Raw genomic sequence first — 27,111 nt, forward strand, 5'->3', positions numbered from 1 at the left:
CCAGGCGGGCAACTGGGGCTCTGAGAAGAGGAGCAGAGTTTGCCATCAAAATTCGATCCGGGGGGGCATAATGGAGAGGTGGTAGAGCGACAGATGTTCCCATCAAGTGTGGAGCCCGGAGGGCACGAGGCATGCTGGTCAGAACGACAGACCTTGCCGTCAAATACAGTACCAGGTGGACAGCTTGGTCGTTCTATAGAAACACACGCATTATTGCCGTACTGGTAACCAGGAGGACAAGACGGCTTAGCTTCGGATGCACACAAGCTATCAACAAGGGTAGTTCCAGGAGGGCAAGACGGAGGGTTGACATCAACACATGCTTTCCCATCAAAGTGGGCACCAGGTGGACATTTCGGTGGCTGACTCGAGGTACAGGTATTCCCTTGCAGTTTGAAGCCCGGCGGACAAGTGGCAGATGAATCCGAGACACACTTGCCAGCAAGGTAGTGATAACTGGGAGGACAGGAAGGATGGGAAGGTGCAACACAGAGTGACCCATCAAAAACCGAGCCCGGCGGGCAGTTAGGGGGCTTCGTGGAAACGCAGATATGGCCGTTAAATTCAAGGCCGGGAGGACAGCTTGGGGGTTTGATGCTGACACAGAGGGTGCCATCCAGCACAGTGCCCTCGGGACAGACGGGGTTATCGAGAAAGATGCAGTCATGGCCGTTAAAAACTGTTCCACGTGGACAACATTTCAAGTTCCCCTCATCGTCAGAAGAAACAATGATGTCTTCCAGTTTGATCTCGCGATGCAGGGGGCGGGAAGCCGTCAGGGCATTGCTTGGTGCCTTAGGATTGCCTACGCTGCTTAGAGGAAGCTGTGCGTCCTGACCAAAAGCTCGTGTTGCCCACAGGCTGAGTAGAAGAGCCCTCCATGGTTTTGCCATGGCGGAGAGAAAGATGAAAGGCACGACACAATAAGATAGGTTGAGGTTGATCAAACACAATGACAATAGTTATGCAGAGCATGGAATGCTGGTTGAATTGGGAGGAAGCTCTTCGATTTATAGCCTGTAAGCCAGTGAACTTATACTGTAATGATTCCCTGTTTCCAGCAAAGTAACAGGAAGTTCAGCTGACATCAACATATGCTGTCTGTCGTAAGCGAAGCTGGACGGACTCCCTGCAAGGTCTGGTTAAGCCTCCTGATCCACTTATCCGGATGCTGCATACACCGACTCTATTCACTTTCCTAAAAGTGGCTAGCAAAGTTTGACCCTTTTGATAGAACCGGCGGCGTGATCAGAATTTGCTTCTTGCCGCATTGTATTTTCCGTGCTCAATCAACAGAAAGACCTGTGATCGACCTGCAGCGTAACACTAAGGTATCCAGGATTTTACGTCAGTTCCGCCACATTGAGGAAAATTTGAAATCACATAGCTGGTATGTACCAAGTTACAATGCCGTCGAATGGATCCTTGCGGCCAGAAATTGGGTAGTGACGCCTTTTGATTGGAAAAGGAAGCGATTATTTAGCTGCATTGGGCGGAGTCTAACGATATCACTTGCAGGATTAGATCTGTGGCTAGCTGAGGAATCCTACCACTAAGTTGTCCAGTGGAACGAATATGTGATACGTCGCTTCTGCTCAACCCCCTGCTAGAAGCAGATTTCCAGTGTTACCCGTCCCTACTTAGGACATAATTATAGTAGATTGCTTGTATCTTAAATCAGAGCTGATACATGCTATGTAACATCGTTGCATTGCTAGTCCAGTTCCGCCAATGCAGGCGGGCGACACTAACTCAGCTTTTTCTGTGATGTCTAATGAATAGCCCACAACAAGTTAAATGAGCCCACAGATGAATGTTGAACGCTATTCATGATGTCACCGCTCCTCATTTGGTTGATCGTAAGTGATAACAAACCTTTTCAATATCCCCTAAAGAGCTGACGACAACGTATGACGCTTCTGCGTTACAGAACTCGTATCCACCAACATTCATTCAGAAGCCTGGAAGCAGCAAATACACTCGAGTCATGGGTTCTGATTGGGTAACATCACCACAGATTTCTCTCTTAAGCAGTGCCAGACATCTGTCTCTACAAGTCGAAGGCCATCGGCAACCATTTCTTGCGCCACCTCCGGTGCGTCTACGCATGTGATCAGCTGACACATATTTCTTCAAGGCGCTTGAAGAAGTATCTTTAGGGCGACAGCCGATCAATCACTCCAGGCTTGCCCATAGCCCAATTACTTGAATTCGCCTCCTGCAATGTAATGCGATGGGTAATTTGTAGCAGCGTTACCGCTTAGATTAGCTTTCTGCAGAAAGGATCTACTCAAGATCGCCCAGATCGGCTTTCTATTACAGTTTAGTATGTTGGATGGTGTTCTTAATCCCTTTCCAGGCTATGCTGCCTCGCTATGCATGAAACAGTATTTGGAATCCTGTTCAGACCCAATTGGACCCAAAATGCCAACACTGCGTTCAGAGGTTACCTCTCGCTCCCAATTGTGCCCTGCATAGGCTGGTGTGGATTAAGACCGCTCAAATATACTCGTTGTGGATTAGTAAAATGACCCACCAATATTCAGTGTGAGACATGGAAATGGCCAGGGGCTATGTGTAACTTGATGTAATTGCCCAGCGTACGTGTCAGAACCCAGAGCACGCTGATGTCCTCAGTTGAGCAATGTGCGTGCCTGGATGGAGATTGGCAATATAAAGTCCTGTCCAAATACACAGCTTCTTATTGCTCGCCAGTCTTCAAATCCCATTAGACGCCGCTATTGCTTCTCATTCATTTCGTCTTACTGGAACCATTACTCTTGCGTCTGACACTTTCAAAAATGGCCCTAGCAAAATGGTCCTCCTTTGTTGTTCTGGGTCTCCTTTTGAACCCCCGGATACTTCCTGTCTGGGCGACTCCAGAGTATGATCGTTTCTGCTCGGTCCCTGGAGAGAAAGAAGAAGTGATAGGTTCCGCTACATTCATTTTCGAGTGTGATACGAGTACTTCTGGTGTCACGCTGGTCGCAGGCAGCTTCACCAACGCTGAAAAATGTGCTCAAATTTCTACGCAGGATCCGGAGTGCGAAGGCACTGTCTGGGATTCAAACACGAACCTCTGCTGGAAGTATACGGACTCTGACTATCTGCCTATCAAGGCTACTGGTGCCATTTTAATAAGACCACTAGAGAAGTCAAACAACCCTGAAGCAAGTTCGGGCTGTGAGACAGCAGTCAAGGAGTGTGAGGAAGAGAAGGAACGTCTGGATGCTGGAACTCGTGAATGTCTGCAGGAAAATTCCCAGCTCGACGCTGCAAAGGACGTCTGCGAAAAGGAAAAGGCTGCAGCAATGACAGAGTGGGAGGTAGAGAGGAAACAAATCATTTCCCAATATGAAGCTCAGCTTGAAGCCCAGAAATCCGTTCATAAAGCGGAAAAAGCGGCGGCAGCGGCTCAATGCGACGCCTCCAGAAAGAAGCTTGAGGCTGATTACAAGAAGATTGAGTCCACACTTAAGAAGGCGAAGGAACAGAGCGACAGTGAGAAGCAAAAGTGCCTCTCAGCAAAACAGACTTGCGAATCACAAAAGGCATCTCAAGAAAGTGAGCTTCAAAAGCTCAAGCAGAATGGTCAGACAAAGTATCACCCTCGTTTGTGTAAGAACTCTGGCATCATCTAAGATGAACTGTGGCGACTGACATTTATTTTAGGCAACACCAGAAACAACGTCGGTTTTACCTACAAAGGAAGGAGAGTGTTTGCCTGCACCAGTCCAGTTTTGATCTAATGTGGTAATGCACGTTTTCGATGGGCGCCACAGACAAATGTTTGTTCCAACAATTGAGAGACCTTAGAAGGCGCGTATGGGGGTCACAGATGAACAAAGCAGCAGTAATTTCCAAATTTATATTTTCCATTCAGCTGGAGACTATTTGTTTTATTTACTCCTACGTAAGGTAATGAGTGTGTAGAATCTCAAATGTAGCGGAAAGAAAACTAAAACGATGGCTCTCTATCGGCGCGTGAACTGCGTAGTCAACGTCCAGGACTCACGGGCGATACCAGTTACAAGAGCTCCCCTAGGTGTGTACTATTCAACTCCACTCTGTGACTCGAATGGGTGCAAAGTACAGCGTTCACTACATGAGATTCAGCTGTCTGGCATGATTACATAATAGATTTAAACCGCATCTGCTCCAATGTTGCATCACGCAGAAAGTCATCGCCCAATGAGGAAAACAGACGAAGAGCGCCTCCTTATTTGCCCAGAAAGGAATGCCGGTGGTGAGGTTATGGTAAGGCTGATGTCTGACGAAAACATGCGTAGGTGATAGTAACAAAGTCCGGTGTCTCTGGATGATCCCGAATCGACTTATCACTCTGCATAATAGGCACGTGAGATCCAAGCAACCACTAAGGTGTGTCTATTAATGTAATCTACCACGAACGGAAGATTCCAGCGGACCATAGATTCAAGGTACTACAAAAAACTGATCTATAGATAATTAGAGACGGTTGCATAGACCGACGCATCCCATTGAAGGGCTTGAATGCAAGGGATGGTTGAAATGCGCTTACCTCGGATTCTGATGATGAGGCCGTACTTGCAGGTTAATGCCTCCATCTAGCGTCTGAAGACGCAATGCCGTGTTACATCGTATAAGCTACATCATTATCACATTTCGATCTCAAGATCAGGGAGTGGTGATGGACTAGAAGACGCACCACGCAAGTGACATTCTACATTGAAAGAGCAAGCGCATCAAATCTGGCATTCTCATTGGCTACCCAGCCAGCAATAACGCCCTGAGACTATTTGGCCCCTATGCATGATCTCAGTACGTGTTTTAGGTGGCCAAGGTGTATATTTTCCCGATTGGCCATTACTATACAAGGCTTCTGGTTCCTGTATAAACACATGCTACCCGGTGGACGGTGTGGACTGCCTAGATGTGGGACACAATCTCCATGAACACTTTTTTTTCGCGCAGTAGTGGAAACTGCGACACCCTGAGCAGGGATTATCGATCGGGACTCCGCTTTGGAATCATCCGGCGTATGCGAGCGGGGTTCCCTGTGACTGGACCGTGATGCTGCAGGCGCCGCAGGGGAACCTTACGCATGCGCTCAAGGTTGATGGGGAGACGGGGGAGCTCGACGGACACCCGTGTTTGTCGCCTAAGGCTACTCATATCGAGACGTTAATTGTGTATGCACCTGCGTTGGCGAATATGCACGCATATTGCGTCGGCGGTATTGGTCATGGTGCCAACGTCTCGAGGCCGCATTTCGCTGATATCAGCGGACCCGAGTGTTGCACCGATGATCGATCCAAACTTCAATGCGACGGAAGTGGATCGCACGATTCTGCGTGCCGGAGTACGCCAGGTGTTGCGACTATTCAATGAGTCTCCTCAAGGGAAGGATATGGTCGAGAGCGAGGCGACAGGGCCGGAATTTAGGTCTCTTACATTGGACTCGACAGATGAGGATATTGATGCCCAGGTGCGCGCACGAGGGACACCCTTTTATCATCCGGAGGTACTGCGGCAATGGGCAAGGTGGTTGATACGGATCTTCGGGTGAAAGGCGTGGACGGACTGAGGGTGGTGGATGCTAGTGTGCTGCCCTTTTCGGTGACCGGACATTTCCAGGTGGTGACGTATGCCATCGCTGAGAAGGCGGCGGACCTGATCTCTGCCTCTGCCTCTACTTAAGTTGTAGATCGAAAGTGCCTACCTCTACAGAGTCTCATTATGAATGCATCTACAGAGCCTTGCGATGGTGTTTTGGGCTCGATGGCAGAGACGGAGGTTAGTGGGGAGGACGTGGGTCTTTACCTCTGGAGTTGTGGTGGCCGTTGTTCTAAATACTGACAAGATGCGATCAGTGCGTTCCTCTGGGCTGAAACTCGCACCAAATCAGAATGGATCAGGATTGGTCCGATGTCTAAAATTTGGACTCGAAAACACAGCCGTTCAGTGCCAACTGGGTTGCTCGCCCGAACTCGGACCGAATGCAACTCCTCCACCACCAATACTTTCATACGAACCCATGACTGAAATGATTATTGTCTTACGTCTCACCAACCACTGAATATTTTGAATTGATATTTCATGTTTTGATAGACTAGATACTAGGCTATCTAGTGATATTAATATATTAGAGAAATCGTAGAAATTAGTGATTACCAAGTAAAATGGTGCGGGTTGGTTAACCTAAATCAGTAAAACCAGGGCACTAACGAAGCTCAATATTCTAGCTAGTGGTTTATATAAATATTTACTACATGCAACACTTAGTTCATCTCTCTGGGCTAAATGGCATCGCTATAAAATCTTACTATTTCTTGCCAAAAGTGTTACAAGGTAATTCAATTTCAAGGAAGAGAGTCTATTTAATTAAGCTAGGCTAGCACAAAAGGTCCCGTGGAATCTCTAGCTCCTCTGCTAGTAAGCGGATGACGAGCGAGGGGCATTTAATCAAGACTGCGCCTCTTCATCTAAAAAGTTTGGGTGACGATGGCGTAATAGTGGCTTATATTGGTCAATTTTAGTCTCCATTTTCTATCATTACTTATGCGGGCAAGTTATGTAAGTTGTTTGAACCAAGAGCAGTCCATCTTCTCTGAGAGGCTTCGTATGCCCTGGAGTCTGGGCCAGATCGAAACCAGCCACATGTTGACAAAGTCTTGGACGACGGAAAAGCACCTTCAACGGCGTTAGATTGGTGAAGCCACTAGAACCAGATTGGCCAAGATCGTGGAAGCCAGACAAAAGACAAAGCTTAAAATATTGTAAACTATCCTGCAAAAAAGCTTAATTGTATGAGGCATATATTTTTGACCAACCGTAGCGCGTCCCATAGAATCGTGGGCTTCCAGCTTATCAGTTATCTGCATATTGACATACCAATATTCACCCAGCATCCATGGATGCAAATTCTAGATAGACGCCGGAACTAAGAAACTCTAGCAATGTGCTCGTTGGTGGCGTGACTTGTGCCTAGATAAATCGAATCACGTTCCCATCATGTAGCCACGCGGATTTTGCATTTCTTTTGACTAGAGATACTGGACGCCCGAGAGCGATATACTTGTGGCCTTGAAGAATCTGGCTCGCCATGAGTCCCACCGCGATCACAATCGCGGACGAGCCGCACCCGAATGCTGAAATGACCAGATCGCAGACGGCCGTTACCACAGCAACTGGCATCTATAGAAGGGCATCAGCGGCAGGGTCAGAGGACGGTGAAATATGTGATGCTATCAGTAACATTCGCTCACGGACAAGCCGGCTCGAGAGATCGATCAGCAAGGCGACCTCCATAGGCGAATCTGATGAGGATCCTGGGTTGCGAAAACCGGGGGATTTCAAGCAAAAGCAGGTAAGAACGGTCAGTAGGCTGAGACTGGCGCTGTCTGACTGACTTTGGGCAGGTGTTTAAGGGTCGGATGCTCTTCTGGCTCGCCTATCAGTCAATCGGCGTGATCTACGGTGATATCGGTACCAGTCCTCTCTACGTCTACTCGTCGACCTTTACCGAGCCACCGTCACGGCGAGATCTTATCGGAGTGCTTTCGATCATCATTTGGACTCTGTTTTTGATGGTGACGGTCAAATACGTACTGGTTATTCTTCACGCAGACAACGATGGTGAAGGAGGTACTTTCAGTACCTATTCATTACTCAGTCGCTATGTAGGATGACTGTCGCTTTAGCTTGTTTTACTTTTACCTGATATGATATTGATCCCGATCGCAGATGAACATCACCAACCGTGATCCGAGAGAGACCTCCTTGGTGGAGATGAAACGGTATCGAACTGGCGATCTTGAGGGCGCGGGTCAGCATGTTCGCCACACGCTAGAGTCGAGTCGCGTCGCGAAGACACTTCTCAAGGTAATGGGGCTTCTTGCGGTAACAATGGTGATATCGGACGGTCTTCTTACCCCTGCACAATCGGTACTCGGGGCCGTACAGGGGATCGAAGTAGTGCAGCCCAATATCTCAAAAGGCACGATCGTCGGGGTAACGGACGCGATTCTAGTAATCCTCTTCTGCATCCAACCCCTGGGTATAACGAAGATCACCTACGCCTTCGCACCCATCATCATTATTTGGCTTGCGTTCAATGCAGCGTTCGGGATTTATAACCTCGTGAAATACGACGCGGGTGTCTTCACAGCTTTCAATCCAGGAAACGGTTTCGAGTTTCTCATCCGTCATAAAGAGGAAGGCTGGAAAATGCTGGGAGGAGTGTTGCTCTGCTTCACTGGGGTAGAGGCCCTGTTTGCCGATCTGGGGGCCTTTAGTCGCAGAGCAATCCAACTAAGCTGGCTGGGTTATACCTTTCCGTGTCTGCTTCTGGCATACATTGGACAGGCAGCGTACATCAGTGTTCACCCAGACGCATACACAAACCCATTCTTTAATGCAGCGCCTCCAGGAACCTTATATCCAGCTTTGGTAATTGCAATTCTGGCGGCGATTGGCGCGTCACAAGCTATCATCACCGCCACCTTCCAGGTACTTTTCACTCTATCCTAGAGATTTCATGCTTTCTAACAAGCTTGCAGCTTCTCGCTCAAGTGATGAAACTCTCTTACTTTCCGCAAATCAAGCTGGTCCATACCTCCAAGATCTTCCATGGTCAACTCTATGTGCCCGTCGCAAACTGGCTGCTGATGGTGGGAACGATCCTCATTGCCTCCATTTATAACAACGTACGATACACTATCTCTGTAACACGGTCTGTTGCTAACTCCAATCACAGACGACATCGCTTGGAAATGCGTACGGAGTGTGTGTCATGTTCGTGACCTTTTTCGACACTTGCATGGTCTCTCTGGCCGCCATGTTTGTATGGCGCATTAGCCCGTTCATCGTCTTTGTACCCTGGCTTATAATCGCGTGTCTCGACGGTACCTATCTATCTTCTGTTCTCACCAAGGTCCCCGTTGGTGCGTGGTTTACCCTTACTCTCGCGGTCGTTTTGGCCTCCCTTCTTCTCCTTTGGCGATTCGGAAAGGAACGACAGTGGACGGCAGAGGCAGAAGACCGTTTTCCCACCTCGCACTTCGTCAAGCACAAAGACGGTCAATTACGCCTGACGGACCGGTACGAGGGGATCTCGGTCAGTACGACCAGGGGATTGGGAATTTTCTTCGACAAAGCCGGCGAAACAACACCCATTGTCTTTAGTCAGTTTCTCCTCAAACTTACCGCCATCCCGGAGGTGTCCATATTCTTCCACTTGCGCCCACTGGAAATACCATCTGTGACATACAAGGAAAGATACAGTGTATCACGTCTAGCGATTCCAAATTGCTATCGCCTTGTTGTTCGCTACGGATACAATGATGTGATCATCACCCCTGATCTTGCATCTGTGATTGTGGAGCAGGTGCGTCGTTACCTGGTAGACGAATCGGAGCATCTTCAGGTAAATGAGCTTTCAGTTAGCGCCCCTGATGATGGAAAGGAAAATATTCAAATGAAACCAGAGACGCCTGCAACAAGGTGCGAAGACCATGTTGTACCGCTCCAAAGTATCGCTCTGGAAAGGCTACAAGCCGCATTTGAGCATAAGGTGCTGTACATCATCGGGAAGGAACAGATGACGATCAAGAGTGGTACCAATATTTTTAGGAGGGTGCTGCTGCATGCCTTTTTGTGGATCAGGGACAATACCCGGAATAGGATGGCGAATTTGCGGGTGCCACCGGCTAAGGTTATCGAAGTTGGTTTCTTGAAGGAAATCTGACACTACTGTGTATCTTTAGGTGGCATATTATGAATAGATATAGAACCCCTTGTTGGTCCCATCACCGACCAGGAATTGCCTTTAACAAAAATGCCACCAAGTACAGAAAGACAGTACCGTAGCGGCAGAGGATCGACCACCAGTGCCAGGAGAGGGCGAAGGGACGTTCCTTCGCTGAAACACGTCGATATCAGTTAGTCAAAGCAGCCAATACGAATACCCGATTAAAAAGACCAGGGTTGTTCGCCCGCTAGTAAAACTGGACTTAGATGTATATCTTTATATTACATATCTCCGTCAACGTGTATAGAAGTATCTCCAAGAAATATAAGCCAGAATATTGACGAAGATGCAAAGAAAAGAAGAAGAATGGAAGATATTTCAGTCTTTAAAACCGAGTCTAGAGCCAACCCCTGCACAACAACCTGCTGAGTTAATTGTGTTAGGTCTAAAAAAATCATTTGGTCAGAGGGTGTCTCGGCGTCTCACCCATCCCAAGCTTTATACTTTAGCCGACGATCTTTGCCTCGCAGGAAGGGTCCATATTTGAATAGAACCCAAGGAATTGGTAAGAGAAGAAGAGACAGAAAGGAAAACACGCTTCCTGCCCAATGGACTCCGAGATTCTGGTACATTTGGACTGTAAACAGTGGGAATGTTGCTCCTAAGATATATCTGAGAACTCCATTTGCAGTCAGAGCTAGTATTTTGGTCAGTACGGCAGATACACAGGGCACAGTGCAGCGTCCAGAATTATTTCTCACCTGAGGCTGCGGCTCCGGCTTTGTAGACATCAACTAGATAGGTGATAGTAGACAGCTAAGGAGACCAGTTAGTTACTCACACCAAACCTTCCTCCACTGGGCAACTCACGAAAAGAGAGAAGGCTCCTATTCCAAAGGGAATTCCCGAACAGACAACCCTAATCGGCAGTGAAGCCTGCGCAGTCAACGTCCAGAACTCACGGGCGATACCAGTTACAAGGGCTCCGCTAGGTGTGCACTATTCAACGCCACCTGTGACTCGAATGGCTGCAAAGTACGGTGTTCACTACGTAAGAATAAGCAGTCTGGCATGGCTACATAATAGATTTTGAACCACATCTGCTTCAATATTGCATCACGCAGAAAGTCATCACTCTGCGAAGTAAAACAGAGTATGACCGCCTCATTATTTTTCCCAGAAACGAATGCCAGTGGTGAGGTCATGATAACGCTCATGTCCGATGAAAACATGCGTAGGTGATAGTAACAAAGTCAGGTATCGCGGGACGATTCTGAATCGACTTATCACTCTACATAATAGACACATGAGATCCAAGCAACAGTAAGGTGGGTCCACGAACAGAAGACCGAAGCGGAGCATAGATGCAAGATAATTCAAATACTGACTCATAAATAATTAGAGATGGATGCATAGACCGACTCACCCTGTTGAAGGGCTAGAATGCAAGCGATGGTTGAAATGCGCTTACCTCGAATTCTGATGCTGACGCCGTACTTGCAAGTTACTGCCTCGATCTAGCATCTGAAGACGCAATGCCGTGTTACGTCGTGTAAGCTGCATCATGATCACATTCCGATCCGGAGAACAGGGAGTGGTGGTGAAATAGGAGACGCACCACGCAAGTGACATTCGACTGAATGAGCAAGCGAATGGAATCTGGCATTCTCACTGACTACCCAGCCAGCAATACTGCCCTGAGATCATCCAGGCCCTACGCATGATCTCAGTCCGTGTTTTAGTTGGCCAAGGTGTACATCTTCCTGATTGAGTATTTCTACACAAGGCTTCTGGTTTCTGTATGAACACATGCTACTGTGTCTCTCGTCGACAGTGTGAATTAGACAGGAACCTCCATGCTAGGTCAAAGGAAACTCAGCGTGTTTCTTCTCCTGTGGATGGGAATAGGGGAACACGCTTACCTGCTAGATTCGTGCAACATACCAAGCTGGTAAGAACCACCACATTATTCATGGAAATCGTATAGCTTCATCGTAATCTTCTTTCAGGTTCCTATGATTCTCAGTTACCTCATCCATTTCTGTTGTAGATTTAATGCAGGGTAATAGTTGGACATACCATACCATACTATTAGCTGCGCCTAGCTTTGTAACTGCAACTGCAGTGCTGTGCGCGATGAGTGTAAGTAATGACAAATAATTTGTTAACTCCGATTCTGTGCAAAGGAATACATAATGTATATACTCCTGCCTCATGTATCTAAGACACGCCTTCACTCTACTTTTTTCTCATCACGCTGAAACTGGTTCATGTTTGGTTACTAAGTGTTCAATGTCTTACTCTATTCACACATTAAGACTTCGTCTTCATCTTCAAACATGGTTGACGCAGCTTTCAACCACCAAGGCATCTCGCAGACCTACTTCGTCGAGGGTCGCCGTTACGCCCGGGTTAGGTTCACTCCCGGGCAGAACGACAAGATTACATTTGGCCCCCCCAGCATTGATGAACACTGGCCATCGCTAGTATCCATCGGTTTCGGCAAAGTGGACGCTGTTCGGCCCGTCGAAGGGACACAGGACGAGGGGATACTGCTTCTCCGGAACCCGCTTTGCCCGCATTAAGCTAGTTCACTCGACCAAGAACGACGCGGTGGTAGATTACTGACAAGCTCAAGAGTTTGGGTAAGGCTGGCTTTAGCACCATTGACACCGCGATTCCGGTACCCGGTAACTCCGGACAAGCTTACTTTTACAGTGGACCGAACTATGCCCGGTATGATATCAAGGGAGATAAAATAGTGTCTGGTCCTAGAAGATATCACACCGGAGTGGCCTGGTTTGACTCAGGCCCGCTTTGATACTATTGATGCAGCTTTCCCAGTTCCTTGTAATACCGAGGGGCAGACTTAATTTTTCCATGGGGACGAGTATGTAAAGATTAAGGTTGTTCCTAACGGGTCTGATCAGATTGTGATTGGCCCTAAACCTATTGCTGGGCATTGGAAACCACTTGACTGGATTTGAGGCCGAATGTCCTGCAATGAGTGTCTGGCGAAGTAGCACTGTTCACTTATTCGGGGAGACCACATACGATGTTATATTGTCTTCTCAACGCGCACTACTCTATGTGGTATGTTCTAAGTACCGGGCTTACGTTATTATGAGGAACTAGTTGTTCTTAGAAAGTTCTGCATTCATATGCGTACCTTATAGCACGAACAGACAGCAATATTATTGCTGTCGACTTGACATCCTATGATCCCCTGTGGAAGCATAGAGTCCGGTCTCCAGAGTGCACATAATAGGAGATTGCACACCACGTACTCAACCTAGTCCACCAAGCCGACCATTCTTGATGGTGATGATGTGATGTCTTTGTCAATTCATCCATCAAAATGGCAACCAATTCAGCAAATTTTTCTGTTGAACAAGGAGGTAGAGTAGACCTTGGAATTGAGCTATCAAACTGGTTAGACTAAAATTATATATGGGACGCTGCAAGTATCAAGGAGATTGATTGAGCCTGAGGTGGCCATCCAAGTGTGCGGTCAGCCAGAACCGCTTAAGTTTGAGGCGTGGTTGGCTGGCTGAAAGAAAGGACGGCTCCAGCCACTGCCCAAAGCGTGGGTAGATTTGCCGGGGAACTATGAAGCAGTAAAGACGATAAGAGGTTTCGGTGCCACATGGATCTGGCGTGATTGAAACGCCTGCCCTGCGTTTTGGAGTGATGTTCGGTTGGTCTCGAAGCTCAGGAGAGAGACAGACAACTAGACTGGTCGTGGATTGGCTTTGGATGGATCCACAAGTGGTACAATCCAACCCACGTGGATTATGGGTTGATCCATGACCTATCTAACCCACCTTTATATCCATGCGGATTGGATTATGGATAATGATATATCTATACTAGCTAGTCAGGTAACTCACAGTATCCTAAAATTACCACCTATTTTTCTAGTATTCTAGCCACACCACTAGGATATCTATATATTTTATATAATAATATGATAATTTATATATAGGTATTATATATTACCTATTTTATAAGATAAAATAACCTTATGTGGGGGAGTAGTAGTACTCCCTAAAGTTAAGATGAAAATTGGTGCAGAGATATATATATCTTACCGCTACTACCCTAACCATCATCACCTGAAATATAAAATCACCATAGCTCTAACTTTTCTTAGTAAATCTAATATTTTATTTTATATATAGATAGATATGACTATTCTCCATTTATAGATATAAAAATATATCCCTATCTAGGCCTAGGTTCGGTTAGACAAGCTTATCAGTCCCTTAAGGCCCAGATCACGTGCATCCAATGGTTGGTTAGATGTCATCCATCCTTATCTATGCGGATTGGATTAGGGTCAACCCCTATCCAACCCAAAGTGGGGAATGGGCGGGTTGGATGTGGATTTGCGGATTGGGTCAGCCAGTCTATGATCAACAATGGCAGTCGGATCCATGGTTTTCACTAACCAGGTTACCCAGAAGGCCTGCCTAGGTCTAAATACAACATTAATATAGGCCATTGTTGTTTGAGATAGTAGGTTGTATTTTATCGCATTTACAATGTGTTTTTGGGTTGGCAACTCGGATGGAAATTGCGTTAATGCCACTTTCCAGTCTACTATGAGTCATCGTCAGAATACTGTAATGTTCCATGGAACCCATCGCTTGGTGCCTGGTGCCTGGTGCTAGTAACTATATCACTGCAAGCTGATACAGTATGGCACTGTATGCAAGAATGGGGCTAATCTACCAAGGGGAACCAATCCAAAAAGATGAGTTGAACTAGTTTTAAGAGATAAAAGAGCGGACTATGCGGGGACATGTTAGGGTGTCCTGGCTTACATGAGTAGGGAAGGGGTTGAAGTTCCAATTCTCAGTGTGTCAAGAATCTCTAGTACAACAAAGAAATCACGACACAAATGGAACTAAACTATTCCAGGTGCACTATTTATTAAGGGTTAACCTGAGGCTCGCAAGCAATCGGCGCACGGCCACCACAGCCCTAGTCAATCACACCTCAACTCATGCTAATCGACTTTGGGAGCCCGCAGTGACTCACGAGGTGAGACACTGGGATAGAGCGACCAGCTGGGGGTACAAATACCCTGCTCATTCGGCCAGCATTCCTTTTGAGCATTCGCTTTTACTCTCACTATTCGCGATCGGCTTCATCCCAGCAGCCATGGAGCGAGTAAGGAAAACCTTCTTCAACCCTCTCGCGACCTCGAAGGCCCAGGTCCAAAAGATCCTGGAAGACCTCCCCGTCGGCTCTGCACACCCTTTCAGCCTGGAGCAAATCCTTCTTTGTCGGACAGAAAATGGCATTGAGGAAATCGATATCTCTTCCTACCCGGAAAATTTCTTTTTTAATGCCATGGACTTGGGCGAGATGGGTGAGATCCTTTTAAGGCGAATGGCCGGCTTCCAGTCCCATCTGAGTATGTCTTCTCTTTCCAATAAGTATATGGATGGAGAAGTAAATATTAACAACGTGCAGAGGTATTCGAGGACTTCCAAATTATGCAAGCACCAGCATCAACATTTAAGATCCCTATCGTCTCAGATCAAATTACGATTCTAGCAGTTTCTGAACGAACACCCACTTACTACGACTTCTGCTTCGCGGATGAATCGGGTAACGCATGCTGCTGGCTTGCAAGAAATACCTTCCCGGGAATTACCCACAGCGGAGATATTCTTGATGGGCAGAATCTCCTCGATTATGTCAAGATCAACAAGAACTCTCTAACAGAGAAAGAAATCTGTGTGTTCATCTCCGGCTACCGGTCTACACTCATCACAAGGTTCCTGGGAACACACCCTGCTTTGCTAGTCGCCGATCATGTGGATAAGGTAAGTTCAGAAACTAGCCTTTTCTCTAGATCGATTGACTAATTGTTGACAGGTCCTTTACATCATCCCGGTGCCCTTGGACGCAGCGACAATCGGAGACGCAACCATCTGTTGCCCGTTGGTAATAAAACGCGACGGAGACTCGATAATTTGTTCGATATTACCAACCGCAACCACGGACCGAGACATGATGTGCCACAGTGAGAAGTTGATCAGCCCTGCCTTCCCAGAAGCGATAAAACGCGCCGACTTCACTATGTGTACTCCTGAACTAAGTACACGAGGTAAGTAGCACCATCTTCAAACGAACGAAGCTATGAGCAAAGCTAATATGTATACAGAAACAGCCCCAGTGAATGATTCAGTCAAAGAGGACACAGCGTCGAATTCAGAAAACCTGCGTAAGGTCATCACCAAAGAAAATGCTGTTTTTACCACCAATTCAGCCGCTCTTCCTTCGTTCATTGATCTGGAGAAAACACAGATCATACGGTTCGGCACCGGTCTTGAATTCAAACTACCAGAAGAAGAGGTACCCACAAGAGAGGAGCCCTCCGCTGTTGTTCTGCCATGCATCTTTGGTACCGAGCTCCAAGGCCCAGTTCTACTTGCAACCGGAACCGTCCCTTCGAATGTTCCATTTCCCGATGAAGATGCCCTCCGGGACTACTACAAGCAACTCAAGAATGCCGTGGTGATAGTCGACGAACGAATGACAGATAATGCCCGTAATCTCGCATCTGCCTACCGAATCAATGCGCTCTTCATCGTTCAACTCACTCCAGAAACCGAGCCCAAGGATACCAATGGTGTCCTGTCGTTGATGAATTCGGCGAATATCAATGCAGTGACGGCACTTGCAGGACCACAGTCCTTGATTCTGGTTCAGATCTCCGAGAAGTATTACTTCTACAGAGGCATTGCCAATCGGGCACACTTCAATACGTCGGGACTAGCATTTGGCTCAGATGTAACAAGTGTACTCGAGTCTGTAGGCATCGGCTCCATCCTAGATCCGAGCATAGAGCGAGTCATTAACCTCGGCGACGCAAATTCGGTCATCCTCCCCACTACCGGCCAGGTAGTCCAACCCCAAGATCTACAGAAGTTGTTCAAAGAAATTTCAGTCGACCAGATCCAAAAGCTGGAAGAAGACATATCTGCAGTAGTTCCACAGCTCCAGGTGCTTCTGAACCAGAAAGACCTACAAGAACTCTCCAGAGCCCTGGTGGCTGCACTCTCCGCCAAGATCAGCAACGCTGCAACCCCATTAAGAGACAGCTACACCGAATTCCTAACGCAGGAATACCGTATAGAAGATCCGAAATCTGTGCAGAAGAAGAATAATATGCTTGGCGAATTGAGAAAGATCACAAAGGACATGCAAAAGGCCCTTGAGCCGGTGATCTCATCCCTGGCTAACATGATATCGTCTCAAACGACTTCGAAGCGAACGCACGATCTGAAGCGCCTTGTTCGCCAAACCACCATTCAAAATAACGTCGAGGCAGCGAAGTCCATGACTTTTGAGACTCTCTCGGGTTACCTTGAGGAATACGCAGCAGATATGGGTGTTATGCTTTTGAATATTGAGACGACGCCTTATCGTGAACTTTTGGGTAACTTGAAAAACAGCGCCATTGATGCCAGGTATGTGCAACCAGCCTAGAAGTCAGTCCTCTTCAGGGCAATTCTTCCCCCCCCCCCCCCCCCCCCCATCAAGCCTTCTATAGTACGCCTCGAATGACACTGACTTTTCTAGCCAATGTTGCGCCCTCGACTCGAGAATCCTGCACCTGGAAGGATTCGACGCAGGCATCATCATGGAACAGTCGCAAACCAAGCACGACGGCCCGCTCAAAAGCACCATAGGACCCTCCCAGCCCATCCTGGCGTTACCCTACCTAAGCCAGTCATCAGGAACCGGATCAATGCTAGCCTGGGTCTGTTGGGATGAATTCGTCAACCTGAAAAGCCCCTACACAGTGCGATGGATGGAGAAATGCAATGAACCGCACATCGCCGCGCTCCGGATTATTATGAGAAGCACGCTTGGCCAAGCAGTCGCGTCCAGAGAACATGATATTCAACCCAGCAGCCCAGAGACTGGCCATTTAATGAGCGCACTGTTAATGGCCGCCATGTCGAAACTCGCGGCGATGAGGACATCTAAGCCCGTGGAACTAGAGAAAGCCGAGGATACCGTCACAAGGTTAATGCGCGGACTCTTCGGTAATCTCTTGACAATCGCCGGCTCAGGAGTCCGTCCCCTCAGCATGGTCTGGCAACTCTTCGGTCTGAATCCCCAATACGACCTCCCCACAACCCCCGCGGAGTGGATCTGGTACGAAAACGTCGTCGCACTATACCCGTATACGGGCTGGCCACTTCGACAATTCCACGAAAACCTAGAAAAACTCCTCGACAAAGCGGTCATCCGGGTGGTGACTAAGAACGAAAATATAGCCAGGATCAAAGCAAGTCGCACGGATGAGATGGTGAAGTTCTGCAAGCTGAGGAATATCCAGCTCGAGCATTCGCGCACTATCATTACCGTCTTCATGCGCATGCTTACGGCGGAGGATATGGATCTCCGGCCCGTCGCGGCTCGGCTGCTCGCGCAGCTTCCACATAAACTGGAGAGACAGTCGCAGAGTTACACTAAGATGATCACGTACTTGAACCATCTCGCAGAGGGAGGCGAACGTTGCGTCAGCGACGACCTCACCGCCGCGAGCGTCTACACCTCGCGCTCCGCAGCCTTCGCGGAACTAAAGAAGCAAGTCTGCGAAGCATGCAAGAGCAACGATTGGGCACGGATGAAAGAAGCCTGCCAGGGGATAATGACCAAACATGTCGAAATCGCGGCGCTGTGGCGCGTCAAGCCTGAATCGCTGAAAATCCAAAACATGAAGCTTTACAAAGCGCTGTTAGCCGCGGACTTCGAAGATGTTGACCAGAACGCCCAGACCAAGAACCTCGAACTTACGAGACAGGTTCTCGGCGATGCGGAGAATAAGCGTGTTCCGTGGCAGGTTGGGAAGAAGGGTCAATTCGGGGGGAGCATCGAGCCTCTCGATGAGGTCTTTCTTCATGAGATTATGACAGGGGAGAAGCTAGAGACAGCACCCCCTGCTACCATAGATGATATTCCAGGAGAAGAAGAAACGGCCATGATTGAAACGGAAGATGAATTCGCGGAATTTGAGTCGTCGTTGCGGGCGGAATTCATTAAGACAATGCAGAAGAACCTCTCCGCCGAAGAAGTCTGCGATATTATAAACGTTCCTGTCTCGGCGATGCGTGTTTTCGTCAAGGCTTTGAATCCAGAGTTTGTTTGGGAAGATTTGGCGGTGAATTTCAAGGGAGTTATTCTGGAATTGGTGAAGGATCGATCGAATCGGGAGCAGAGTCGGCCTTTTAGGAGGCTGTTGCGGGTTGAGGTTGGGAAGAACTTGCAGATCGAGGGGTGATATTTCGAAAATATTGCTTTACATCCATTTTTTATGGGTTTTTATAATTTAGCGAAATTCGAGGTCGGCGTTGGAACGCCTTTCGTAGCATACTCAAACCTCGTTCAATTCCCATATTCCCATTTTTTTCCAACAATGGTATCAATCGCTCACCAAAGTGCAATCCAATTCAATCCAAGTCAATCCATATACGCTAAAAGGCACCAAACATCTATACAAGTAATCACACCTCAACATCAAACGTCGTATCCTAATATACATAGTGTGCCACCACAGCTTAAATCTCCCCCTCCTCAACCCCGAAAGAGAACTCAAGCTTACGTGTAGAGTGTGCCAGTTCCTAGAATGAACTTAGAGCCTCGTCAAGGCCTTCTGTGGCCTAGCTGCCGTTTACTGTCAAGCTGGCTTTGTGGCACACTATTTCGAAACCGTTGATAGGCCTCCGCGAACTTCAGTACAGCATCTACTATCTTGGCTCGCGAGGTGTTGTCTAGCTGACCACTTCTCTCTTCTTAGCAATCTGCAGTCTCGCAGTAGACACAGCCGGGGCTGAGGCACCCTGTAATGGAACTAGGCCCAATGCAGCTGAAATGCAGGCTGTCGTCCTGGCAGTTCCCTTCACTCCGCATGTTCCGCCCTGTTTGAAGCAAAATGTGAGTCAGATTGCTCAGTAAGCGGTATAGGGAAATAATATTCCAACGCTTTAAATACCTTGCGTAAGAAGAGTGAGAATTGAGCATCCCCATACAATGCCAGCCCTTTCCGCAGCCCTGTAAAGGAAACAATTGGCTCCTGGAGCCCATGATCCCGACTCGCTTGATCCGACGTCTCCATTATTCTCACATATGGAGCGAATAAGTCAGTTTCAATATCTCTTGATTGACTTCTCCAAACCTTCAGCTGTTATTGTTGGTCAGAACCGATGGGTTGATACAGTGGGGTGCAAAAAGTATTCGACCACCTCACCTTACCGCCTACTAGTAGCTAAACCTAGTTAGGAAGGAGAATGATTCCATTCTAATATTTTGTATACCAACCATCTGCCTCAATTACTGCCTTCACCTGGTTAGGCATGGTCCTTGATAGGTTTTGAAGAATAGTAGTATCTATAGCTTGCCATGCCTCCTTAGCTGCAAGGGTAAGTAATTGATGTGTTTCCTCAGTATTAGGTGCATTTTCCAGTTCTGGATACAACATATAGATCTTCTCCTTCATAAGCGACCAGAGGTTCTCAATTGGATTGAGATTAGGAGAGTATGAAGGCCAAATCATAACTTTAATCTGTAGGGAATAAGCACCTCTCTCACAATCCTTGCAGTATGGACTCTGGCATTATCCTGCATGAAGATATCACCAGGCTCAGTAAGCCCAGGAAGCTGCGCTTAATAGAGATCTCTTATAAACCGGCCTGATACCCCCCCTCATGGAGCTTCTGGATCACCATATAGAGGGACTAATCATGTACGTATCTCTTCACCAAAGCCTGCCCAAAACATCTGTCTAACACCCTTCCCTGTTCATCAAGTGCAGACATCATGCTCATGGAGTTGATCTCTTGGTCGTCGGAATGTCCAGATTGGTCAGATACCAACAACTCTCTTAACTAAGCACTCGTCGCTCCATTTAACACGTGCCCAGTCTTCCGGTGTAAAGTGTTGATATTAATTTGCCTAGTTAAGACGAGCTAAGGCTTGTTCCCCAGTAAGAGCTGGTCGACGAAGCTGTCTCCATTTGCGAAAACCAAGTTCTCAAAGAAGATATTGTAATGCTCTCTGTTTCACAGCACCATCCACCTCAGTAAGAAGATCTTGCATCTTTAGATAAGGAGAAGACTGACTTAGATCATAGAGATGATCCCTCTGCAGCTCAGTAACCTGGCGAGGACGTCCAGAACGTGATTTTGATTGATTATCAACGCGTTTTCGTTCATTCAAAACAGTCGATTTAATAGTTGAAAGAGGCACCTCAGGATGCTTAGCTCTAATCTTAGAATAGCTCCATCCAATGCTTTCGACAAATTTGGCTCATTCTCAGTGACATTCATTCCAGGACTTCGATTCTTCGACACAGTAGTTATCATGTGTTCGTAGGCCAGCCAGGCCCTGACGCTGTGAGGAAGTTGAAATCAGCGCCTTCATGGGCCTGGTTCACCTCCCTTTCGTAAAGGCCCCAATAACCCCGCCTGGTGAGTCTTCTGTTCCAGGGAGAGTCTTCTCTTTCTGTTATCTCTCGTTGTCGCCGCGAAATTCTCACCTGAAGTTCTTCTTCGCTGACCTCCAACCTCATGAGGCGATTCTCGGCATCAAAAACAATGATGTCACCAGTCCGAACGACCCCGAAGGGCGAATCGGGAATTACTGACTCTGGCGAGACATGCAAAACAATTGTTCCTCCTGCAGTACCCGACATCCGTCCATCCGAGATGCGAAGCATATCTGTGACCCCTTGCGCAGCCAGTTTGCGTGGAATAGGAATCATACCTGCCTCAGGCATACCAGGATTCCCAATAGGACCTATAGACTTGAGAACGAGTACTGAATCCGCAGTCACATCAAGGTCCGGGTCATCGAGACGTAGTGCAAGATCACGAGGATTCTCGAAAACAACAGCGGGACCAGTGTGACGCAGCAGCCTCTTCTCTTTGGACGCAGAAGCTTTAATAACGGCTCCATAGGGTGCGATATTACCCCGCACAACAATTAAAGAGGAGCGGGGATGCAGCGGGTTGGAAAGAGTACGGATGATTTGATGAGAGTACTCAAAGTCACGGAAAGGGGTTCGATCCAACACTTCTCCAAGCGTCACTCCCGTAATAGTCTTTGCTGAAAGATGGAGCAGAGGCTTGAGGCGATTCAGGAGGCATAGCATGCCGCCTGCATTATGGAAATCAGTCATATAATTATCTCCACTTGGCTTTAGATCAACCAGAAGGGGTACGTGCCGCCCGATGTCGTCCAAGGTCTTTAGGCTGAATGATCCTTCGATACTGGGATGACGGTTAATAATCGCCATGAGATGGACTGTGGCATTGGTGGATCCTCCGATGGCCTGAAGGACAACGGCCGCATTATAGAACGATTCTGCAGATAGGATATTCTGTGGTGTTCTTCCATTTATCGCAGCTGCTACAGCATTGGCGCCTGTCTGCTCAGCAACCCGAAGCCTTGCTGCAGACACCGCTGGGGCAGAGGCACCCTGTAACGGGACTAGGCCCAACGCAGCTGAAATGCAGGCCATTGTGCTGGCGGTTCCCATTACTCCGCAAGTTCCGATCTGTTGAGACAATTTGAGTCAGGTGCTCAGTAAGCAAAGTAGGAGACTGACAGTTGGTGCAAGCTCTTCATTGATAGACGCCATTTCTTCCATATCAATAGTTCCTGCCCGGTATGAGGCCCAATTGTTTCGGCAGTCAGTACAAGCACCGATTCGCTTTCCTCTGTGATGTCCTGGCATCATAGGCCCTGTCAGAAGAGGCAACACGGGCTTGTTTGCAGATATGCCTCCCATAATTTGGGCTGGGACGGTCTTATCGCAACCTACAAACTATTAGAATTAGAGCCGAGAACAAGGGGCAGAAATATACCTCCGATCATGATGCAAGCATCAACGGGCTGCGCGCGTATCATCTCCTCAGTATCCATGCTCATGAGGTTGCGCAGAAACATGCTTGTGGGGTGCGAAAACCCCTCATGCAAGCTTATCGTTGGGAAGTCAATAGCTATGCCTCCATTCAAATGGATACCACGCTTAGCAGCTTCCATCAATTGAGGGGTATTGCCATGGCAGGGATTGAATCCAGATCCTGTGTTGATAATTCCAATGATGGGACGAGATAGAGCATCCTCGGAGTATCCCAGTGCTTTAATGAATACCTTGCGTAAGAAGAGTGAGAAGTGAGCATCCCCATACGACGTCAGCCCTTTCCGCAGCCCTGTAAATGAAACAATTGGCTCCTGGAGCTCATAGTCCCGCCTCTCCATGATTCACTCTTGTGGGGTGAGAAGTTAGTTTGGATATCTCTTGATCGACTTCTCCAAACGTCTAGCTTTTATTGTCGGAGAACCGACGGGTTGATAGCCGGAGCAGTCGGATGCCCCCTCCCCAGTTCTCGCGGAAGTGATCCGACTAAACAGGCATGCAAATTGGACGACGAATGGAATTATGTACGAACTCCATATAATTAAACACTTCTTTGGATAGAACAGTATCTTTTCTTAGCTTGCAATTGGCTGGCCAATAATTGAGATGCGCGATGTGTGGGAATTGTGGAAGAGATCCGCAACGACGTGAAGGACTGGGTGAACTCCGTCGGAACGCACCCGTTGCCTCAGTACGTCCTGTTAGCTATATAAAGGCAGGTGAACACAAGGAATGCCTCATTAATGACAGTATCACTGCTTATATCGTCTGGCGATCAACTGATAAGACCGTTTTTCAGACGCGTTGTGCTATATCACCCCCGTTAAAGACGTTTACCATCCACAACCTGTGTCGCAATGACCCTGGTTCATATTGGTCAGTCAGCAATTCTGGGATGGCCACGGTTATGCTGATGTTCTTTGAAATAAGGATACAGTCCTCTTCAAATTCCGCCCAGATGTCAGTGAAGAACACAAGAATACCTTCGTTTCCGAACTTCGGACATTGAAAAGCCTCCCCTGTGTTAAATCAGGACGCCTTCTTGTTGGAGGGCCCAGCGTCACGGATCCGCTTGAACGCAGCAAAGGTTTCCAAATTGCTCTTGTAAGCTACCATGAAAACCAGGCCGCTCTGGCTGAGTATCAGGCTAGTGATGAGCATCACCGGTATGTACTGATTGATCGCCCGTTGAGCAACAATAGCTGTCTATTCAAGACTAACCGGAATGTAGGGTGACTTCAACCTATATGTTTCCGTACAAAGAAGACTTGGTTCGTTTTGATTTTGAAGTTGATCCCAAAGATGAATATATGTGCCATTTTCCGCCCTGTACATAGAAGTTAAGACAGACGGAATACTAGGTGACAGTTTTATTGATACGCCATAACTTACCGCCACAGACGTAGTCATCTGACGGGTTCTCCGCTCGGTAGACGGAAGTGCCCCGCCGAAAGTTTTTTCTTGACTTCGCAAACCTGTGTTTCTTGAAGAAGGGATATCCAGGCAAATGTCAAAGCTACATTGATGATCGTTAAGCATACTGTGTACTGTAATTTATGGGCTTTCATGCATCGAATTATCCTTTGAGCTTTCGCCCTGCTGTTTCGAGGAGATGGACGCGCAAAGGCGGACTCGGAATCAGGCCGCGTGCAGGCGCTGTCAGCGACGGAAAATCCGTGTAAGCGACTTCAAACGCTTGTCTCGTCCAACGAAAGCTGAATTTGCGTACAGTGTGACGGTAATTCACCCACCTGTGGCTCCTGCGAAAAGGCGGGTGTCTCCTGCATAAATGATGGAAAGCAACAAGTCCATCGCTCGTCAGTTTCCCTCCCGGAGTTGCCCTCTTCAATTATGCTGAGAATCAGAAAGATACATTTCCAAGATGCAGCATCGTATACGATGGCTAGAGTCTATTGTACGGGAGAACTGCTCCAATATTGACCTGGGCGGCGGGCCAGACGTTCAAGTAGGAGCTTTAGACGAGACAGCTCACCCCGGCCTTGGTACTCCTGATGAACCAGCCGAAAGCCATGGCCAACATAGCCAGCCTCCGTCCCAGCCTTTTCCGCAAGAGATACGGGTGACTCTTACCGAAGACGATCCAACAGGCACGATTCCTCGTGAACAGGCTGCTTCACTAATCGTACCTTCCAACAATGCGGCCGACGACGAACCTCAGCAGGCGCATGAGATTGGACTGGTCTCGTTGTCACCTGGGGGAGATCCTCGGTATATTGGTCCCTCCAGCGGTTACTTTTTTGCCAAGCGAATCCTCTCTGGGGCTGGTTGTCGTGGCAGGCAGAAAGCCGCACCGGGAGCCTCCTGGGAATCGACGCACATATCAGTCGAATTACTGAATACACCCGCCTTACTGCCACCCCGAAAAGAAAGTGCTGTAGAGCTCTCTGCAGGATACTTCCAAACAGTTCATCTTCTTCACCCCTTTTTACACGAGCAGTCGCATATGAAACTCATTGACCGAGTCTATGCATCGCAGGAAGAGAGGCCTTTGGATAGCTTCCAAGTCTACATGGTTTTAGCAATTGCTGCCCTGAATCTATCACGCCAATGCAAGATACATCTTCCGGTGGAAGGATATTATGCATCTGCATTGAAGTATGCCGATTATGCATGCAATCATGGTTCCATGACTTCCCTTCAGTGCCTATTGCTCCTCATGGTGTATGCCTTGTATAACCCGTCCTGCAATATCAATATCTGGAACCTCAACTATCAATGTCTTGCGAGCGTGATCGACCTTGGGCTTCAGCGTGATGTGCGGGCATCTCCGTCCCTCCGTATCTCGGTATTCGATCAAGAAATGAGGACCCGTATCTTCTGGGTGGTGTATACCTTTGACCGAACAGTGTGCACGATGATGGGCCGACCGATCGGTATCAGAGATGAAGCTTGCGACATAAGGGTAAGCAAGACCAATTTCTCTGAGTTGAAGTCTCAACTAAAGTGAGAATGTAGTTTCCCCTTGCTATTTCGGACAGCGATCTTATCAACATCGGTCCTGACCAGCAATACAAAGACTCGCCTTCGCACATGTCGTATTCAATCCATATATTCAGACTGGCCAAACTGATATCTGAAATGAAATACGTTATGCACAGCGTCAACCGTGGCGCGCCTGCCTATGCTTATCCGCCAGTCCGAGATATAGTCGATTGGCAAAAGGATATGATTAAATCTTTACAAGATTGGCATTCAGGCATACCACAGCAAGTGAGCGGCGTCAACGGTGAAATGCCACTTTTGTGTAAGATCAAGTATCACGACACAATGATTCTACTATTGCGGCCCAGTCCCGGAATCCCAAATCCCTCGGACGAAAACCTCGAGCAGTGCTTTCAGCAGGCCATCATGTTGCTTCAGGGATTTGGGGATTTGTACGGAACAGGACATCTACTGTACAGCCGTCTCGTTGTGCATTCAGTCTTTCTCGGCACGCTTGCCATGCTGTACTGTATTTGGAGGTTACCGCAAACAGCGACAAAGATTCCGGTGGACGACCTGATTACCAAATTCAACATCGCACAGAACATACTGAGCAGCATTGGGGAGCACTGGGCTGAGGCTACTCGAGCTCGCGATTGTATCCACGAATTGTCTAGTATCACGATTCGAAGGCTTCTAAAGAGCCTGCCTACCATCACTGCTAATTCCCAGCCAGTTAAATCATTTACGCCACATCCTCAGCATGGCGAAATCCAGGGTCCTGAATCAGAGTTTCGGCCTACACAGCAACCATATCAACTAGGCACTAGCCAAGGACAGCCTTTCTTAGACGTACATGGACGCAACGCAGAGCCCTGGCTCGCCCAACCGCATACGACTTCAGAGGATGGCGTATCCAATTTCTCAAATCTTTTTGACGACCTTTTACAGGGGGATTTCCCGGGTTGGAGTGGGACGTTTGATATTGATGAGCTCATGGGAGAGATATTCAATAGCGCTCCGCACTGAGGATTCGCTGTAGTAGTAACTTAAAGGGTTCTGGGGTGACTATTGCTTAGTGAGAGCGGATCAGGACGATCGTGCCTCGTTACACTGGAATCAAATGTTTCGACTATGTTACCAGTGCTGTACTTTAAACATATGTCGGCTATTCCCGATGCAGACTTTGGATGATTAGGCCTCGAGTCGCTTGAAGATGGCAGGAATACACGTGGATGATTAATAATAACCCTTACTTCTCCCACCAATACTCGACTTTCAGATGTAGTGATTGGCGTCTCCCCGCCGTCGGAGTCATTCCGCTGCTCGGATACAGCCCGTTCCGCCGTCTTGGAAAGGCAGTCTCCGCAACAAACAACCTTACCTTCAGAGTTATAAAAGCACTACAACCACATCCTGCTTGGGAGCAAGCAATTTATCTAATATAAATCAAAGCATCAAGGCGAAAAAAAGGGAAACTTCTTGAATT

The 27,111-nt window shown here is 47.8% G+C and overlaps 7 protein-coding genes across 7 annotated transcripts; 6 read left to right on the plus strand and 1 right to left on the minus strand.

Moving 5' to 3' along the window:
• Positions 1 to 2,801: 2,801 nt before the first annotated feature.
• On the plus strand, positions 2,802 to 3,641 carry Aud_000039 (uncharacterized protein; the record flags this gene model as incomplete). The annotated part of the gene is made up of 1 exon (XM_043285556.1): positions 2,802 to 3,641. The coding sequence occupies one exon, from the start codon at positions 2,802 to 2,804 to the stop codon at positions 3,639 to 3,641; it is 840 nt and encodes a 279-aa protein (XP_043141491.1).
• A 1,411-nt stretch (positions 3,642 to 5,052) lies between these two features.
• On the plus strand, positions 5,053 to 5,679 carry Aud_000040 (uncharacterized protein; the record flags this gene model as incomplete). Its single annotated transcript, XM_043285557.1, has 3 exons — positions 5,053 to 5,215; positions 5,265 to 5,467; positions 5,524 to 5,679. The coding sequence occupies 3 exons, from the start codon at positions 5,053 to 5,055 to the stop codon at positions 5,677 to 5,679; spliced, it is 522 nt and encodes a 173-aa protein (XP_043141492.1).
• Positions 5,680 to 7,084: 1,405 nt separating this feature from the next.
• On the plus strand, positions 7,085 to 9,727 carry Aud_000041 (uncharacterized protein; the record flags this gene model as incomplete). The annotated part of the gene is made up of 5 exons (XM_043285558.1): positions 7,085 to 7,348; positions 7,401 to 7,661; positions 7,726 to 8,490; positions 8,541 to 8,687; positions 8,738 to 9,727. The coding sequence occupies 5 exons, from the start codon at positions 7,085 to 7,087 to the stop codon at positions 9,725 to 9,727; spliced, it is 2,427 nt and encodes an 808-aa protein (XP_043141493.1).
• Positions 9,728 to 12,069: 2,342 nt separating this feature from the next.
• On the plus strand, positions 12,070 to 12,315 carry Aud_000042 (uncharacterized protein; the record flags this gene model as incomplete). Its single annotated transcript, XM_043285559.1, has 1 exon — positions 12,070 to 12,315. The coding sequence occupies one exon, from the start codon at positions 12,070 to 12,072 to the stop codon at positions 12,313 to 12,315; it is 246 nt and encodes an 81-aa protein (XP_043141494.1).
• Positions 12,316 to 14,896: 2,581 nt separating this feature from the next.
• On the plus strand, positions 14,897 to 19,040 carry Aud_000043 (uncharacterized protein; the record flags this gene model as incomplete). Its single annotated transcript, XM_043285560.1, has 5 exons — positions 14,897 to 15,152; positions 15,212 to 15,567; positions 15,620 to 15,851; positions 15,909 to 17,217; positions 17,330 to 19,040. The coding sequence occupies 5 exons, from the start codon at positions 14,897 to 14,899 to the stop codon at positions 19,038 to 19,040; spliced, it is 3,864 nt and encodes a 1,287-aa protein (XP_043141495.1).
• Positions 19,041 to 21,116: 2,076 nt separating this feature from the next.
• Positions 21,117 to 23,020, minus strand: Aud_000044 (uncharacterized protein; the record flags this gene model as incomplete). The annotated part of the gene is made up of 3 exons (XM_043285561.1): positions 21,117 to 22,313; positions 22,365 to 22,576; positions 22,624 to 23,020. The coding sequence occupies 3 exons, from the start codon at positions 23,018 to 23,020 to the stop codon at positions 21,117 to 21,119; spliced, it is 1,806 nt and encodes a 601-aa protein (XP_043141496.1).
• Positions 23,021 to 24,561: 1,541 nt separating this feature from the next.
• Positions 24,562 to 26,651, plus strand: Aud_000045 (fungal specific transcription factor domain-containing protein; the record flags this gene model as incomplete). Its single annotated transcript, XM_043285562.1, has 2 exons — positions 24,562 to 25,602; positions 25,656 to 26,651. 2 exons carry the CDS (start codon positions 24,562 to 24,564, stop codon positions 26,649 to 26,651), a joined length of 2,037 nt encoding a protein of 678 aa, XP_043141497.1.
• Between the last annotated feature and the right edge of the window lie 460 nt (positions 26,652 to 27,111).

Source organism: Aspergillus udagawae, assembly GCF_001078395.1.
Source record: "Aspergillus udagawae IFM 46973 DNA, scaffold_1, whole genome shotgun sequence".
NCBI lineage: Eukaryota > Fungi > Ascomycota > Eurotiomycetes > Eurotiales > Aspergillaceae > Aspergillus > Aspergillus udagawae.